General features: G+C 33.8%; 2 protein-coding genes across 2 annotated transcripts; one reads left to right on the top strand and one right to left on the bottom strand.

The window, feature by feature from the left end:
• Positions 1-5,442: 5,442 nt before the first annotated feature.
• On the top strand, positions 5,443-6,323 carry LOC123270559. Its single transcript, XM_044736672.1, has 3 exons — positions 5,443-5,649; positions 5,722-5,827; positions 5,910-6,323. Exons 1-3 carry the CDS (start codon positions 5,527-5,529, stop codon positions 6,170-6,172), a joined length of 492 nt encoding a protein of 163 aa, XP_044592607.1. The 5' UTR covers positions 5,443-5,526; the 3' UTR covers positions 6,173-6,323.
• On the bottom strand, positions 6,175-18,091 carry LOC123270558 (centrosomal protein of 290 kDa). Its single transcript, XM_044736671.1, has 8 exons — positions 17,647-18,091; positions 16,986-17,177; positions 15,799-16,628; positions 12,639-12,780; positions 12,293-12,542; positions 11,987-12,152; positions 7,133-11,192; positions 6,175-6,297 (listed from the first exon to the last, which is right to left on the bottom strand). Exons 1-8 carry the CDS (start codon positions 17,824-17,826, stop codon positions 6,223-6,225), a joined length of 5,895 nt encoding a protein of 1,964 aa, XP_044592606.1. The 5' UTR covers positions 17,827-18,091; the 3' UTR covers positions 6,175-6,222.
• Between the last annotated feature and the right edge of the window lie 1,454 nt (positions 18,092-19,545).

Raw genomic sequence — 19,545 nt, 5'->3', positions numbered from 1 at the left:
AGAAAATAAATAATAAACAAACGTCTTAACAGGTGGCGCTAAAAGCGGCCTGTTACAGTATATATATATATATATATATATATATATATATATATATATATATATATATATATATATATATATATATATATATATTAAATAATAATAATAATAATAATTGTGACGGGTGGGCCTACCTTCCCGTCAATATTATGATATTCTATATATATTTTCTATAAATCGATGGGCCAACTTGCCCACCTGAATTGGACACCGAATTTCCGTTGTATTTCTAGCCTGACTCTGGTTACCGGGAATCGCTGCTTGCACGTGTTGCTGAGGAGACGCTTTCTCATGGGAACCGAGCGAACAGGTACTCTAGCACAGGGAACCGCTTTCGGCGCCTTGATACCATTTTCTGCTGACTAGGGAACTTGACAATAACCACCTAGTTCCTAAGGGCGGAATAATCTGAGTTCAACCGCGGAATAATACAAGTTCCGCGCAGTGATACAGGTCTTTAGCGGCATCCGCGACCGAGGTTACATAAACCTGGGACCTCCAGGAGGAGCGGCCGCTTGTAATCAGTCAGTCGTTTAGTCTGTCCGAATCTATGTCGAATCCGAGCTGTCTTGCATCGTGATTAATTGTCTCCTAAGACTCTCATTCTCGTTGCTGTCCCATCTCTCTCTCTCTCAGTTATAGAATCAAAAGTATTGCATCAAATGGATTATTATACTGGATTAGATTTGCTTTCATAAATAGAATTAGTTTGTAAAAGAGACTCTCAGGGCCATTTCGGGCAACTCCCATGCTTTGGGGACGCCCAATAAACAATTAGTACCGTAATTCACGAGTATTCTTCATTCACTGAGCGACCCACCCTCTTATCAACATCTAAATATTTTTCAGTGAGACGCTGAGCTAGTCCGGAGGTCTGTTTACGTGACAGGTAAATAACCAGGTGTAGGCTCACACGTAACAACAACAATAATAATAATAATAATAATAATAATAATAATAATAATAATAATAATAAGCGGGCTTGTTACGTGGCCTCCAAGTGGCGCACCGCGGGAAACGCAGACCAGATCACCAGGTCTGTAGGCAAACGACGTAACAGGTGCAGTGGGCCAACTACCCACTGCACTGAAACTCTGAGTTACAACAAGACATAATCTCAGAAGTGCTCCCCACAACCGGTCCTTTTCGGATGAGGACCATTTATCAGGTGGGAGGAGCACACCGGACCCGATAAATGATGACGACACTGGCGCTTTAAGGACTAACTTTAAGTGGACGGAGGAACTGCGAGTCGATCTCTTGGCGTGTTACCAGCGCAGCGAGCCGGGGATGATCGGTTACATAGCCCGGATGCACACTCTTTGGAGTGACATGCATCCGGAGCTAGCACATTTTACGCCGAAACACCTGCGTAACTATGCCGCTCATCTCCGGCGTAACAGACGATCGCTTGTGCCGGATAGAAGGCAGTCTAATAGACTTTCCTTTCCGGCGCAATTACACCAAGAGCGACGCCGTTCCTCCTTGGATAACAACAATCCCTTTATAGGACGGCAAGTAAGTATATCTAAAAAGATAACTTACTCCCAACAACAACTTGACACGGTCAATGAAGATCTCCTTACACAGATCCAGGAGGATTCCACTCTGCTCGCTGTGAACCAGGTTGTGTATGGTGCAGCAGTTTCGGCTTTTCCGAGAGAGAGACATCGTCTCTTAATCGAGGCAAGGTTGAGACAGCGCATCGCACAACTTGGCGACAAAATTGACAGATCCCGGAAACATGTCTCTCGCATCCAATGTGTGATTGAGTTCGAAACAACTCAACGAGCATACACGCCCCGAGTACGTCGCATTGCTGCTGAACTTCGGTGGCGTCATCACACATTGAATAAAAGTACTCTTCTTGTCATCAAGGAAGAGTCGCTTAATAAATTGCGAGCTCTAGTGACTGCCAAAAGTCACTAGAGAAAAGGCTGAAACGGCTGGTCGACAATTCGTTGTTTCGATCTAGCCCTTCACGCTTTCTGACACCAAAGACTGTTGTTACCGGGAATTATCCAGCACCTGAGCGGGTGGAAGCCTTTTGGACTGAGTTGTATGGAGATCAACCAAACGTAAACGCCAACACTCCAGCTCTGCATGACTTCAAAGCATTTTGTCGGAAACACCGTCGACAGAATGCTGATGAAGAGAGCCCTGCAGTCAGTGTAAATGAAGTTCGTTTAGCTCTAGATGGCAGCAGAAATTGGGCTGCCCCGGGACCAGATGGCATTAATGTCTTCTGGTGGAAGAAGTTTACTTCTACCCACCTCCATTTGGCCCGTATATTTACATCCTACATTAGAGCTGACGAACCGATTCCAGACTGGCTCGTAGAAGGGCGAACCGTACTGATACCCAAAAAAGGTGACTTGTCTGACCCAAAGAATTACAGGCCTATCACCTGCCTGAATGCGGTTTATAAAATTTTTACAAAAATTTTGAATAACCGTATCTTGCATGAGATAGAACCTGTATGGCAACAGATATATGAACAGCGTGGCAGCAAAAGAGGCCTGTCAGGTTGCAAAGAGAACTTGATAGTTGATCGATGTGTCACACAAGATGCGATCTACTATCAACGCAACCTGTCAATGGCCTGGATCGACTATCGCAAGGCATTTGACTCAACTTCTCATGAGTTGATTTTATATCTCCTCAAATGCCTGGGGGTCAATCCTGAAATAGTGGAATGCATTCGGCGTACAATGCAGCTCTGGCGAACGCGTTTTCACATTGGAAGTGGAAACGCATTGCACATAACCGGAGTTGTAGAGTACAAACGAGGGGTCTTCCAAGGTGATTCCTTAAGCCCTCTGCTGTTTTGCATCTCACTGCTGCCTATATCTGTTGCTCTCCGTAAAACTCGTGGGTACTCTGTGGGGCCTCCGGGTGATCGAAAATACTCGATTACCCATCTGCTTTATATGGATGACCTGAAGCTTTATAGTGCTGATGAAGATCATCTACAGGCGGCCCTTAACATCGTAGCAGAGTACACGCGGGATGTCGGAATGTCTTTTGGGTTGGACAAGTGTGCGGTCGTACATCTGGCGAGGGGTAAGTGCTCTGTTACGGGTGATGATGTCGAGTTGGTAGATGGGAGCGTTTTAAGACAATTAGACGCCGGAGAGTTGTATAGATATCTAGGAATGGAAGAGCACCGCATGCATGCGGTCTCCGAAGTCCAAGCAACTCTCCGTAGCGAGTATGTTAGGAGACTCCGGAAAATTTGGTCCTCCGAACTTTCCGGCAAAAATAAAGTCTCCGCCACTAACATGCTCGCTGTCCCAGTCTTACTATACTCTTTCGGTGTCCTGAAATGGGCCCGAAAGGATTTACGAGATCTCGACATCAAAACCCGTAAGGTTATCAATATGAATCGGAGCATGCACCCCAATTCATCAGTCGCCAGATTATACCTCTCCCGGTCCATCGGTGGGAGAGGTCTGCAGAGTTTGGAGCGGCTGCATGATCGTTTGGTCCTGGGCTTAACATTCGAGGTTGTCAATTTCACTGCAGACGAGGATGACTTCCTTATGCAAATCGTACATAAACATGAAAATGCGCATAAGGGGTCGTTCTTGTATAAGGCAGCTATATATGCAGCAAGAACCCTTGGTCTTGGAGAGATAAACGCTCTTATGGAACTCCGAAAGGAAGAATTTAAGAGCGTCATCAGGAACGCCGAGGAAAAACAACTCCTAGGCGAACTAATGGACAAGTCCATGCACAGCGTGTACTTCAAACACGTGCGTGATCATGGCTTGTCCACCCAGCTGACCTTTTCCTTCTTAAAGTCAGCTGGCCTGATGTCCGAGACTGAAGGGTTCATATTTGCCTGCCAAGATGGTGTCATTAACACTCTAGAATACCGTAACAAGGTGCTCCAGGTGCAGCTTCTGGACACGTCATGTAGGATGTGTAAACAACACCCGGAGACGCTCATACACCTTTTGTCGGCATGTCCTGTGCTGGCGAGAGGTGCATATATCCAGCGTCACAACGCTGCCCTGAGAGTACTGTACTACTATCTTCGTCATTACTACGGTATTGATATGACACCAGTGCTGCCTTATCTACCAGGAGATATTCCCCAGGTTGTTGAGAATGACAGTTGCAAAATTTACTGGAACATGCCATTTGCAACAACCCGGCGGATCGATCACAACAAACCTGATATTGTGCTCTTCGACAAGGCCACTCGTGACATTTATGTCATTGAGTTCTCGGCCCCGGCTGAACACAACATCTCAGCCAAAGAAGAGCATAAAAGAAAAATATATCAGGATCTCCTATTTGAAATTGGCAAACTTTACCCAGGTTACCGTGTCAAACTAGTCGTCCTAATCGTTGGCGTCCTTGGAGGGATGAAACAGTCTTTTGTATCCTCACTTGACAAAGTTCCAGCTTGCACGTCAAAATCTGAGTTCTTGGCTGTCAGGATGCAGAAGGCTGTAATATTAGGTTCCCTCCGTCTACTTAGGGAAATGACTATGGCCTGCTGTGGCCGCTAACCGCCTTGTTGTGCGGAGTGGTCCAGCAGTAATGGATGGAGCTCAGGCTGGGCCCTCGGAGAGTCGGACTTCGGGGACAACCCCCCTGAGCATTTAATAATAATAATAATAATAATAATAATAAAATTCCTAAATAACATAAAAATGCATGTGCTGTATATATTTAGTAAATAAAAAATATTAAGTGGTAATTTAAATTAATCATAATTAAATATTGAGCCACTAAATAATATTTTTCTGATTTAAATTTCACTGTCATTAGTAAAAAATTTTGTGACGTTACGGCTATCCCAATCGCTCCCGTAAAACTGTCTAAAATTTCTTTAAATGTAAAACTTAAAAAAAAAATGTTTTATTAGTAAACAACAAATTTCTTTTAATAAATTATAACTACAAAAATGAAATAAAATTTTTAAATATTTTTCATTTGTCATACCCTGATAAAAAAAAAGTATTGAGACAAAGAAAAAAGTATTGAAAAGTATTGGTTTTCTAGTCAATCTAATACTTTTCAATACTTTTTTCTTTGTCTCAATACTTTTTTTTTATTCAGGGTAATTTTTTTTTAATTGTTTACAATTCAAAGTTAGTGATCAACAATTTTTATAAAAAACTAATAAATTTTCTCCGTGTAAATCCATAATTTAATTAATACTATTGACATAAATTTTATCAATACTTAAATACTTCGCAGCTGTTATAAGTATTGTATATAATATATATTTGTTGATAAATGAAACTATTGAATAGCTAGAACGAATTAATAATCTATATATCTAATATTTCTGCCTGTGTAAAAATGTTATTTAAAACAGCACGTTCTCTAATCTAAAAAAACATATTGTCGTGAGATATCACGAGCACGTACGTATAAACTTCATATCTACAGTCCATCGTCTCACGTTTTAAAATCGGCATACTCTGTTCTATTCGTCAGTCTAAGTTTTCATACCAGTTAGTTAACATGGCCAGTAAAGTCGTATCTGTTCTCTTCTCTATTATTCTAGCCACCATTTTGGTAGCCGTGAATTCTGCTAACGATGGTATCAACCGCGAAATCCAGTCCTGTGTTAATCATACAATGGAGGTTTGTAATTAAATTGAATAAAATTAAATCAAAGTTACCAATAAATTAAAAAAATAAAATAAAAATTTTCAGTGTAATCCCGAACTAAGTGAACCATGCTGTGATTCAAGTACCACTTGCAAACTAATAAACAATGTCTTCAAGACAAATACAGTCAAATTTTTCTGCTACAAAACAAGTAAAATTATTTAAAGATCTCAAACCTAGCCTAATTTCTTCTTTCTTCTTTGTTAAATACATTAATCTACTAATTATTTTAGTAAGCATTGGCGAAGCGTGTGAAGATGACGACTTCGACTGCACTGAAGACAACTTTGCTCGCTGTAACAGCAAGAATATCTGCGAGTGCGACAATCGATTCACGAAAAACAATGAAACTTGCGAGCCAACTTTGTCGGCGTACTGCAAAGAGGACAATCACTGCAGAGTAGAAAATTCAAACTGTCGTGATGGTTTCTGTAATTGCAAACCCAATTACAAACCAAACGAAGCGTCGACAAAGTGTTTACCAGATTTTTTATAAAAATTTTATTTACAAAATATTTAAAACATTGTATTGAATTATAATTATTGCTAATTTTGTGTTGGTGAAGGAAATTGACACTCGGGAATTGTTGATAAAGTTTGTTTCATCTCAATCTGATGAATCTGAAAATAAAACATTATCAATCAATGATTATTATAATTATTTCTTAACCATATTTTACAGCTAGATTTATCGATTATCGACAAATTGGGAGAGGAAGAAGAAAGGATAAAAGGGAAAGGGGGGACCTACTTACTGGATATCACTTTCGGTTTCTTAAAAAACTTTTCTTTTTTTTTTTTTTTAAAAAGAAGACTCTTTAATAGTTAATAAATATTTATTGAATTATCTGATATTAATCATGACTAATATCCCTGATTAGAAAAAAAATTCAAAACGATTGACATGCTCTCTTCATAAGAGAAGAAATTCAAAAGTATTGTAAGTATTCAGAAGTACTGAAAAGAATTCAAATTTTGTTATTTTTAATTCGTTTTTTTAATATTAAGAAATTCTTCTATCAGGGCATAAAAAATTACTTAGTCTGGAATTCGAACCCTGGACTTCTGAAAATTTTTTATTGTACTTAAATACCAAAATTTTAGAATTTTAACTAAGAGAACTGTAGCCACCTAACGGTAACTTTTTGAATTATTTTTTTGATTTATTTCATTTTATTCTTCATTTGAAACGGCTAATTTTATTTCTTAATACACTAATAAAAGAATTTACTAACTGTTATTATATTTATTTTGAAACAGTTTTTTCATTTATTATATGGACTAAACATTTCTTTATTATTAATAAATATTTATTATCTGTTAATAAATCTTAATAAATGATTTATCAACAGTAATTGAATCTCACTAATTATTAAAAAAAACCCTTCTATCATTCTATTACCATTATTATAAAATAATGTCCAATTAAAAGTAATAAATAAACTAAATTACTTACACGCTGCCGGAGAGCTTTCTCATTAATAGCAGCTCTGGTAAGCAGCTGCTTAACTTTGTCCAGGAGTTCCGACTTATGAGCAAGCTGTTGCTTAAGAATATTAATCTCCACAGAAGTGTCTTCCTTATGCATATCCTCAAACATTTTAATCCTCTGCTCAGCTAATTGTAAATCAGTCTCCAAAGCAATAACCCTTTTCTTGGCCTCGTCATACTGCCACTTCAAAACAGCCATTTCTTCATCCTTCCTCTTCCCATTCCCATTCCCATCCCCTTTAAACGCTGTCTTCGCAACCCCCCTATTATTTACCACTCGGTTACTATTCTTCGAATTAACCCTTAATCTCTTGTTCTCCGCTTGAAGTTTCTCAATAATTCGCTTCAGCACAAATATCGTACGTTCCAATTCCAACACCGACTTCTTAGAACTCTGCTCATGATCTTTCTCCGAGGAACAAGCCGAAGAATCTGGCGACTTCTCTATCTTCAGCAACTGAACATACTTCTCCAAATGCTCAACCTTTTCCTTCAACCTAGGAGTATCATTACTAACCTTCTCAATCTCCATGCGCAGTTCAAAGTTCTCGCTTTCCAACTTAATATTGTTCTTTTCCAACGCGGACTTAGCAGCTTCCAAAGCTTCCAATTGATCAACAACCGATAAGTTACCTTCAGCAGCTATTTCCAAAGCAGCGATCCTCCTTTTCTGCTGTTCAAGCAGCGCAGCCAGCCTTTGGCAGTCTTCAGCTTCTAACCTATCAGTCAATTCCTTAATTCTGTCCCTCAAAGTTTGGCACTCTCTCTGAAGATCTTCAATGACCCTCAGGTTAAAATCAGGTCTTGCAGTTCCGCAGTCTTCTGCCTTTATTTTACTCCTCAGGAACCACTTTTCACGTTCCATGCAGGAAACAATCGACCTCAACTTCTCATAGTTAACATTAAGCTTCTTAATCTCCGCCTCCTTGTCCTTCAACTCTCGCTTCAGTTTTTCTGACAACCCTTGCCACTTTTTTTGCTTTTCCCACAAAGAAAGCTCTTCAGCAGTTTTAATCCTCTTATTTTCCTGGAACCTGTATTCTCTATCGAGCTGAATTCTCGCTTTGTTTAACTCTTCCTCCATCGACTTCAGCTTTTTCTCCAACTGCGCCTCTCGCATCGACGTTTTTCTTTCTTCACTTTTCTCAGCCATGTATCTGCGACTCAACTGCTGCTTCAAATCAATAATCTGTTCCTTGTACATCTTCTCTTTCTCCGCAAAAGACTTGTGCTGCTTTTTCAACAAATCTAACTCAGAATGGCCCTGGCTCTGAGGATTTTCACCACTGCGATTCAATTCTGTGCGATCATAACCTTGATTCACATTTGAATCATTATTGAATTTATTAGACTGCTGCGATGATGGAGTTTGATGATGCACAAATTCAATCATTTCGAATTCGCTTTGAAGCTGCTGATAAGCCACCGTCAGCTCTTCTATCTTGTTATCTCGTTCCTGGAGCTCTTTTGTCAGCGTGATATTTCCTTTGGTCAATTTGATCCTATTATCCGACAACTGTTGACGCAAAGCGCTAGTTTCCAATTGCCATTTGTCTATTTCACGACGATAACTATCTAATTCATTCTTATGTTGCAATTCTAGCTTGTTGCGAATCTCATCTACATGCTCGAGTCTTTCTTCTGCTAATCTTCGCCATCTTTCATTCAATTGACTGGCAATCTCCAGGTCCGCTTGCAAATTTGAAACCTGTTCGGTAAAACGAACTATTTTATCTTCTGAATCAATATCAAATTTCGGTTTAGTGTCTTTCAAATCATTTATCAAGTCTGATTGATCCATTTTATCTTGCTCGTTTTTCATCCCATCTATTTGCAAGTTTAACTTATTGATTTGTTCCTGTAGTCGAGCAGTAGCTTTGTTATACTCATCCCGTTCTTCTTTAAGAAGATTCTGATACCGCAGAATCGTTTCTTCCTTCTGGCTGATTATCTTCTGTAAGCTATTGGTTGTCGATTTAAGAGTCACTTTCTCCGTAGCTTCTTCATTTTCAATATTTTCTGAAGATTTTCTAGCAATAACACGTTTTTGTTCTATTAACTCACGGTCTTTGTCTTCTAACGAGCGATTCAGAGCATCAATTTTTGCCTGGTACTCCGTAATCTGCGACTCGTATCTGATCAACTTTGCAGAGCGATCTGACGCCAAAGTCAAAGCTTCTTTCAGTTGATTTTCTAAAAACTCTGGAACTTTTTCTTCTGCATTTGCTGTTTTATTCAACTCAACTTCTTTTTTTAACTCTATATTGAAATTAAGATCAGTTTGAACGCCAATCACTCTAGTGCAAACATCAATTTGAGTTGAAATCGATTTCTTCTCCATAACTTTTTCATTTTTTTCCGTCTGAGATTTTTCGACCAACGACTTAATCGGGAATTTTTCGCTCTTTTTCTCAGTAAACTTTTCAAGATTCTTCCGAGGACTTTTTATTCCAAGATTGTCAAAATTCTTCCAAGCCTTTTGATTGCTAACCATTTCAATCTCCATTTCTACTATAATACCTTCATACTCGCTCAACTTGTTGATTTGCACTTGCAGCTCATTTTCCAGCTGATAAATTTTTCTTTTGTATCTGTATTCATTCAAAGTGCTCTGCGAATTATCTGAAAATGTCTTGATAACATCTTCAACATTCGCGCTCCCGATCTGCTGTTCCAAAATATCCTTTAGCCGCTCCACAATTTCAAGCCTATTGGTCAAAGTTTCCTGCTGTATTTTGGCTTTTTCAAGAGTCTCTTTAGCCTCCTTGAGCTGTCTTTCAACCTCAGCTCTATTTCTTTTCAAATCAGCCATCAGATCTTCGTACCTTAGCAGTGAAGTCGCAGAAGTTGATCCTGAGTACTGATTCCTCAAAAACTCAATAATCAATTCATAATTTCTGGACTTTTTATCACAATAATTCCGATGCTCCTCCAACTGCGACTGAATCTCAGAATACTTCTCCTCGGAAATTTCCAAATCCTTCTTAGCTCGCGCAACTTCGTTCTCCAATTGAGCTTTGTAGATGTTAGTTTCCATTTCCACGGCCTTGCAAGTGTTAAGTTCAAATCCTAACCTAGCAATCGTCTCCTTGTCTTCACTGACTGCCTGCAAGTCGACTATCTGATGCCTCAGATTATCAACTTCGAATATTTTCAATGAATTCGTTAAATAATGCTTCTGCGCTTCGTCTCTAGAAATCTCCAAACTCTTCATCAAATTGTTATTTTCATTTCTTAGCTTTAAAATTTCTTCCTTCATTTCAAATGGATTTTTATCACTAATTTTGCTTTCACACTCGCAGTATGATTTTATTTTTTCCGCAAGCAAAGTCTGAACATTAGCCAGCTGTTCCTGCAACTCGGCATTGATTTTTTCAACACCCTTAAAATCTTTCTCATTCACGCTCAGCTGAACTTCGTACAACACTCGATAGCGCAAGTGCAGCTGGTTGTACTTTTTATTCAATTCATTGAAGTCGTCACGGCTGACCGTATTCGCGAAATTTTTCTCTAATTTGGTCACCTTTTGTTCTAGTAATTTTGCGCTTTTCTCCAAATCAGCGATGGTTTTTTTGTAAGCGCTCTCGCTGGCAATCGCCTCCTTCTTAAAAAAATACATTTTCTGCAGCTCGTCGTTTAGCAAAGACTCCAGAAGCTTAATTTTTCTGGAAGTTATTTTTTGAGACGTCATCAATTCTGTGAACTCTTTGGTGCGTATCGCGAAAGCCTGCTTTATTTCATCCTCGCTAGATCCGAAGACTTTTAAATCGTTTTCGTAAATCTTTAATTGGGTTTCGAGCTTTTCTTTCAGTTCCGTCAGATTACTAATTTGCTGGGTGAGAGTTTCTTTTTCTTTTAGCCATTCGTCGAAATCATTTTCATAGCGCGTTTGGATCTTTTCCATCTCCAACGCGTACACTTTGGCTTCTTCAGTCTCAGATTCTTCGGAATTTGTGACACTGTTCTGGTTGTCATGCTTTAAGGCTACTTTTTTTAAGATATTGTCTTTTTTCTGGATCTCTTTTCTGCAACAAAAAAAGAAAATTCCTGTTCAAAAATTGAATGATATTGAAATCAACAAAAATTTATTTTGATTTTATTTAAAAGATAAATTAAGATACTTATACAAGAATTTATTAACTATTAATAAATTCAGTTATACAAAAACAATTTGTTCTTTTATTAAATTGGCTGAATATTTTTTAATTGTTAACGAATATTTTTTGAAAAAAAATAACATTTATGAATAGTTAATAAAAATTTCTTGATTAATTCTGCTAATTATCAAATATTCGTCGAATCATCGAACGTTAAAAAATCATTCATTAACAGTTAATGAAACTTATTAAATATTAAAAAATCCTTTTATCAGTGCATATAAAAAAAATTACTTTGTTTGGGATTTAAATCCTGGATCGTTGAAAATTTTTTAGTGAAGTTTAATACCCAAATTTTAGAATTATAACTATAATAACTGTAGCTATCTAGCGGAAACTTTTTGATTCAGTTCATTCGACTTTTTATTTTGGATTGTTTAATTGAATTCTTAACACACCAATAGAATAATTTATTAAGTGTTAGTTAATTCATTTATTTGGAAACAATTTGTTTATTTATTAAATAAAATTAAATCATTTTCAACTATTAGTAAATATCGATAAATATTTATTAACTCATTAAATGTTTAAGAATCATTTATTAACAATTAATAGGACTTAAAAAATCAGTAAAAAAATTTTTTTAATTTAATCAATAATTTTTTTTTAAATTAAAATGATCAGATTACTGTTAATTTCAGCATTATAAACCATCGACTTACCTCAATTGCTTCAATTGTGACCTCAACTCATTGTTGCTTCCCTGAATGACATTCAGGCGCTCTTGCAGCCTCATTGCAGGATGATACCACCCAGCCAAATGCCTGACATCTAGTGCCTCGAGCAGCCGTTCCAAAATGTCCGATTGGATTTCAATAGAGCTTTTGCCTAATCAATAATCAATTAAAATTTTCAATCCTCAAAATCCCAAAAACAAGAAAATAGAATAGAAAGAAGAAATCAGTGCATGCAAAAGTGAGGAAGACTGAAAATGGTGCATTACAGTACCATTAAAAATGTAAATTCACCGTCTTGATCGTGAATGCTGTCTAGTATTTCATGCATCCCCTTTCTAAGAGCCTCGTTCTCTTCAACAATAATCCTCATGTTTTCTTGAACCTCATCGTACTCGGATTTACGCCTCAGAGAGATGAACCCTTCATCGGTCCAGTTTATTGTCGAAGTATTGTCCTGACTTTGCTTCTTATCTGGCGAATCACGGCTACTTATTATCGGCTTATCACTAAATTTACTTAACTTATATTTTAACGCTCGAATCTAAAATTCAATCAAGCAGAATTAATAAAAAAACTTAAAAGTTTAAGATTGCACACTAAAGCACTTTTTGATAAAATAACATTTTTAAATACTTACATCAGATTTCAAATCTAAGTTTTCTTGTTCAAGCATCTCAGCGCGTTTTAATAATTCATTTTTAACTCGCGCTTCTTCTTGGTATCTCGATTCGACCGCTTCGACACAAATTTCTTCATTATCGGACATTTCCAATTTTTCTCTGCAAAAAAGTTCATTTTGTATCGTTTGTTAGTATTAATCATTACCATCAATATAAAAAATACAATGATAGAAGGATTTATTAATATTTAATTAGCTTTTTATTTTAAAAATTTTTAGTTATATCTGACGAGTGAAAAAATTGTTTGCAAATAAATTAATTTATTGATAACTAGCTGTTACCCGCCCGCTCCGCTGGGCACTTAGCATTGTATTTAGAATTTAATAGAATTGTATTTTTAGATCTAGACTTGAAATTAAATTCGAGTATTGTTTTGACTAGCACAGATTCCAAATTCCATCGGATTGGCCTGTACCTTTTATCCATGTGATTATTTTAGCAAATATTTATTAGAACTTTCAATGTGCAATCACTATAACATTTTCGTGTCTTTCTTCCAAAAATGAATAATAATTAACATAAAGAAAAAAATTTGAAATAAGCATTGTAAGTTTCAGTTAAAGTGATCGCAGGTCTCATAAGTGAAGTTGAAATCGGCCCAGCTTAAAGTGCGACGAATTTTGCTGTTATCTATGATTCTATCAAATTTTATATCTGTACACGGAGAAAAAAATTTTGTTATAGGAACTCTATAATAGTTAGTTAGTTGTAAAAAGTTCCAGTAGGTTAACGTATTCTTATGGTAACAATACCGTTTGGCTCCTGCAACTCTACATCGTTGAGCTTTGAGAGCTAAACGTTATTTACCTCTCACAACTCTACAGGATCGTTCTGAGACTATAACAAATTTTTGGCAGTCTCCTTAATAATTTTTTTTATGATTTAGTATTGATAATTTAATAAATAAATGCGGCAGAACGAATTTATATTGCCAACAATAATTGTATATGATAAATAAAAATAGTATTATAATAGAAATAAAATAATAATAGAATTTATATTACAAATAAAAATTATTTGTAAAATAAAAATATGGTCGTCACAAAATTATCTTATTTTTTTAATTATATCAATAAATATTGAACATAAAATCACTACCGTGTATGCACAAGAAAAGATAAATAAACGAAAACAAATTTTATTTTGTTAAATGGGGTCTTTTTAATGTATTCCGATAACTTATTACTTAATATCACAATATATTCAACTAATAAATTAAATTAACAGTCACTGCAAATGAACCTTGAAAAACCATAAGTACAAAACTGTTCTAACGAAATTCAATTTAAGGTAGTTGTAGCGTGATAGGCATTTCAACAGAAAATTATGAAATTTTTTTTATTGAAAGATAAATATATTAATAATTCACTACCAAAATTTCAGATCAATTGACCACACCGTTTTTGAGTAATTAATTTTCGAAATTGCACCTTTTACAGGTAGAGGTATAGAGAGATGGTAAAGTTAGTATGAAATCTTTGGCCCACTCGAGTGGTACAAAATTCGTTCATGAATTATTTCTACATCACATATAGAAGATTCCTACCAAATTTAGAGCATGTAGGCCCTATAGCTTGGAAATTTAAAATTTTCATTGTTAACACCTACCCCCGCAACCCTCTGTGGGGTGGGATATCGTAGAATTCGTTCATAAATTATTTTTACATCACTTACAGAAGATTCCTACCAAATTTGGAGTCGATAGGAGCTATAGCTTGAAAATTAAAAATTTTCATTGTTAATAGCCACCCCCGCAACCTTCTATAGGGACAAGATATCGTAAAATTCGTTCATAGATTATTTCTACATCTCTTACAGAAGATTCCTACCAAATTTGGAGTCGATAGGAGCTATAGTTTAAAAACGGGAATTTTTCATTGTTAACGCCCCCGCAATTCCCTTTGGGGGAGGAATTTCTTAAAATCCGTTCTTAGCTGACCTCTACATGGCGAAAGTAATATTCCTACCAAATTTCAAGTCTCTAGGTCTTATAGTTCCAGAGATATCGTGATGAGTGAGTATATACGTGGAAATCTCTTATATATATATATATATATATATATATATATATATATATATATATATATATATATATATATATATATATATATATATATATATATATATATATATATATATGTCGGAGATAATATCGAGCTGGGTTTTCCTAGAGATAGGGAAATTCCCACTATTTTAGTTTGTTTGTTAGTTTTAAGTAAAATTGTAAAGCATAGAATATTTAATAATTATTTATAACTTAAGCCGATAATAATTTTTATGGTTATGGCGATGGGCTTGAGTCCGGAGTGACAATGGTCACCAAACGTAGCCGAGGTCACAGGATAGAAGTAATAAGTATACAGTTAAAGATATCGACAGACAATGAGGGCTGTTGAAATATTTTTTGAGACAAGAAGTACTTAGGGTACTGAGACGAGTAGTGCTCATTGAGCATTGATCAAGTAAAGACATCGAATATATCCTGCTGACCCCGGATTCGTTCTCGGTCTCATTCCCCAGCGCTTTTACCTTGTATATTAATTATATTTGGATAATTAATCGTAGTATTGTTTATACAAGTTAGCGTATATTTTAATTATTCTAAATTAATAAATAATTGAATAAACGAATCCAATGGACTGTACTAACGCCCCTAATAATGCTTTTCCGACATATATATATATATAGATTATTAAATTCTTGTATCAGTGTGTTAGAACTTGAAATTAACCATTTAAAATAAAAATTAAAATAAATTGGATTGAAAATTTATTTCAAAAACTCTCCGCTAAGTGGCTAGAATTATCGTAGCTAAAATTTAAAAATTTTGGTATTCAAATTCACTGAAAAATTTTCAGAGATCCAGGGTTCGAACCCTGAACAAAGTCATTTATTATATGGACTAATAGGAGAATTTGTTACTATTTAATAAACTTTATTAACTGTTAAAAAATGAGCTATTAATATTAGACGATTTAATTAATATTTATCAAAGATTAATAAATGTACTTTTCTTCAAAAAAAATGTTTATCTTTCAAAAAAATAAACAAAGTGTTTCCAAATAAATGAATTATTAACAGTTAATAAATTTTTCTGTTTATTGAAAAAAAAATTACCTTAATGCAATAATTTGAATCTCCTGTTGTGAATTCAAAGTCTCTAGTTTATTAACAACATTAACCAAATCCTGAATGTGATTAGTTTTAGCTGTCAATTGCTTCTTCAGCTCCTTGACTTCGTTGATAATTTCCGTGAGTCCTTGGTTTTTGTTCTGGTACTTTTTCAACGAGTCCAAAACTTCACACAGCTGCTGGCTTTTTGCCATCAAATTATTCTCACTTTCAGCCAACGAAGAATTTAGAATTGAAATCTTCACATTGGCATCTTGAATTTTCTTCAGCAAATCTCTCTGCTCTTTCCTCTTACCACTTTTCTCCATTTTCTTCAAATCCCCGTTTAACTTCTCAATCACAGCTGCACTGTCATTGATTTCCGCAGCAGCTTCGCCTAATTTGAATTTCAGTTCCTCGATAATCTTATCTCGCTTGTCTATTTCTTCGTTCAAATACACGATCTCCGCTGTTACATTCCTGCTGGTACTCGGATTGATCAATGACTGGGACAATTGCTCCTTTAATTTGAAAATTTCTGCGTCTTTGCTGTCCAAAATCCCCTTCCACTCGGAAACGCGCTCGTCTATCGCTGCCCCAAATTCGTCAATCACTTTGTCACGTTCGAGTTGCGCAGATGTCATTTCTTCGATCTGGTTAAATAATGCTGCTTTTTCTTGTTTCAAATTAAAAGCTTCTTCTTTCAAAAGTAGCAATTTTCCATTTTGGTTATTGAGTTCCTCCGTCATTTCGTTCATGCTTTCAATCGCGTCCTCCATTTCTTCTTTTAAATTCCCCAATTTCTCCTTTAGTTCCTCGTTTTCTTTTTCAAATTCCTACAAAAAAATAAGTAAAAATATGACTAATACTACATTACTGTCGGATTTTTTAAAATAAGCAAATTAGTTGTAGAAAACAATTTTTTTTAATCTTGCATTCATTGATTTTTGCAATTTGTCCGAGCCAAATTAAAAAAAAATTTTTTTTAACCACAATTTATTAGTTAAAAAAAAAAAAAAAAAATAATAATAATAATAATAATAATAATAATAATAATAATAAGTTTATTGTTTCTCAGACAGTTACAAAATCTGTAACAATTATATAAAAGGATATAAACAAGTCTAAAAAAATTATAAAAATAAGTAAATAAATAATATAAAACAATGAAACTAATTATAATCAAAACCAACCTCCAGTTCATTCATAAGTGTCTTAATTTTCTCATTTTTGGTCCTCAATATTTCTTCATAATTATTCGAATTAAAATCACTTATCTGAGTGACACTATTGTCTATGACATTGTTTTTTTTACTCTTCTTAGGAGTTAAGTTGTTTGATATTTTAGTCTTTAATTCATCACATTCTAATACTAATGATTCCACCTAAAACAAATTGATAAATTGTTCGTAAATTAATCAAAACACCGGTACAAAAAAAAATTGACCATTCAAAAAAAAAAAAATCTTGAACATAAAACCATTTTGGAGTTTTTTAATTTTCATGTCACCAAAATTAGTAAACATTTCACTGTATTTAAATATTACTTAAAAAATAAATTATTTTTCAAAAATTATTCTTTAGAAAATTTTACTCATCGATTTTTGCATGTGAAATTTTTTTGAAAATTTTCTTTTTTTTTTTTTTTCAATTTATTTATTATTAAAATTATATAATTCTATGATAATGAAATTAAGAGACATTTGGTGATTTTTATGATTTTTTAAACAAATAAATTATACAAAAAAAAAAAAAAAATTCAGAAATTATGTTTTTGGTTAAAGATTTTTTTTCTAAAATCAAATTAATTCTTTATCAATATAAGTGTCAAATTATAAAGAAAAATGATCTTACTTGATTATCTTTATACTGCAACATTTCTTGTGACAATTTAATAAGAGCTCGTAGATTATGAATATTATCAACTTGTTCGGTATCACATCCAATTACCATCGGGAATAAATCTTCTATTTCATCGTCTGTCAGCGAAACCGCTTTGACACCGCGAATCCTATCCCAATCCATTTGCACCATTTTAACTTTTATTAATTATTTATATAAATTACAATATGAACAATATAATATTACAAATCACATCAGAGTAGTTACTTATAACTGAATATATTATGTTATGCTTTATTTTATATTTTTGTATACATTTGTGCCAGAGCGCAATCACCTGGTCTGTTTGTGTGTCATGTTTACGATTGTTGTCATGGATACGCTATTAATAGTAGAGGGGAATTATACATTTTTTAAATTGTGCTCCAATGGATATTCTACTTATTTTCATAAATATCACTATATTATTTTCTCAAGTAACAATTTTTAGTGTTTTAAATTTTTTGATTGAAATAAAATGTTCCTTTATTAAAAACTTGTTAGACATGCTTTTAAAATATATTCAAATTCTGTATAAATGTAAATTATTTCATGAAGGGGTCATTCTGGTTCATAGAAAAATTTATTAACTATCAATAAATTTATTTATTTGTGAACAATTTTTTCACTTGTTAGATGTAACTAAATATTTTTTAACTATTCCCTGATTAAGAAATATGATTTGGAATGATTCGAAAAATTTTAATAATTTCATATTGTATGATATCGCAAAATTATGATTCACAATTATTCAAAATGATTCAAAATTCTTAGTTCTGAATCATTTTGAATCATAATTATATTATTCAAAATTATTCAAAGTTTTTAGTAGTATATGATTTTAAATCATAATTATATTATTTGAAATTATTTAAAATGATTCAAAATTCTTAGCTGTCCATAATTTTGAACCATAACTTTATGACTTAAAATAACTCGAACTGATTTAGGATTGCTCATTTTGAATACTTAAAAATTGCTCATTTTAAATACTTAAAAATTGTAAAATTATGATTTAAATTAATTCAAAATAACTTGAAATTTAATTTCTATTAATTTTAAATTATTTTTTCGACATTATTATTAGAAATAATTTATTGCTTTTATAATCGACATGATCAAGTTTACGTAAAGGTAACAGTAGCTGCAGTAGAAAAATTTGATATTTTTGAACATATATTTGTTATAAAAGAGTGGGAAAATAAATTTACAATTATAGATATAAAAAAAATAGTATCAAAAATGGTATTTATTAGAGTAGAAAATTTATCTTTGATTTCTATGACTGACTATGTATGTCTACAACCCAATAGTTTTGAGGTTCAATAAAAAATAAGATTATACCTATGTAACAATGACAATTCAATCTTTTGTATCCCTATAACGACACCTTCATTACCATTCTATTTATCAAACTAATAACAATTAAATGATTATGATCACTCTGGGATCGAAAATATTAAAAGAAATTTATAAAATTTAAAATTACCCAAACGAGCTTTCAATGTTATTCAGTATTATTTAAGATGATTTGGAAGTTGGAATCATTTCAAATAATATTAAATCATCTGGAAAACCAGAAATTATAATATTATTTCATCATTCAATATTATTCAAAATGATTCGAACGTTTAAATTATGCTAAATAATTTTATATCATCTGAAGAACCAGAAATTTCTATATTATTTTATCATTCAATATTATTCAAAATGATTTGGAAGTTGAAATCATTTCGAATAATATTAAATCATCTTATGAACCAGAATTTTCAATATTATTTTATCATTCAATATTATTTAAAATGATTCGAACGTTTAAATTATGCTAAATAATTTTATATCATCTGAAAAACCAGAAATTTCTATATTATT

Source organism: Cotesia glomerata, linkage group LG8 (assembly GCF_020080835.1).
Source record: "Cotesia glomerata isolate CgM1 linkage group LG8, MPM_Cglom_v2.3, whole genome shotgun sequence".
Taxonomy (NCBI): Eukaryota; Metazoa; Arthropoda; class Insecta; order Hymenoptera; family Braconidae; genus Cotesia; species Cotesia glomerata.
Note: the sequence above shows the minus strand (reverse complement) of the source record. Positions and strands in the feature narration are given on the sequence as shown.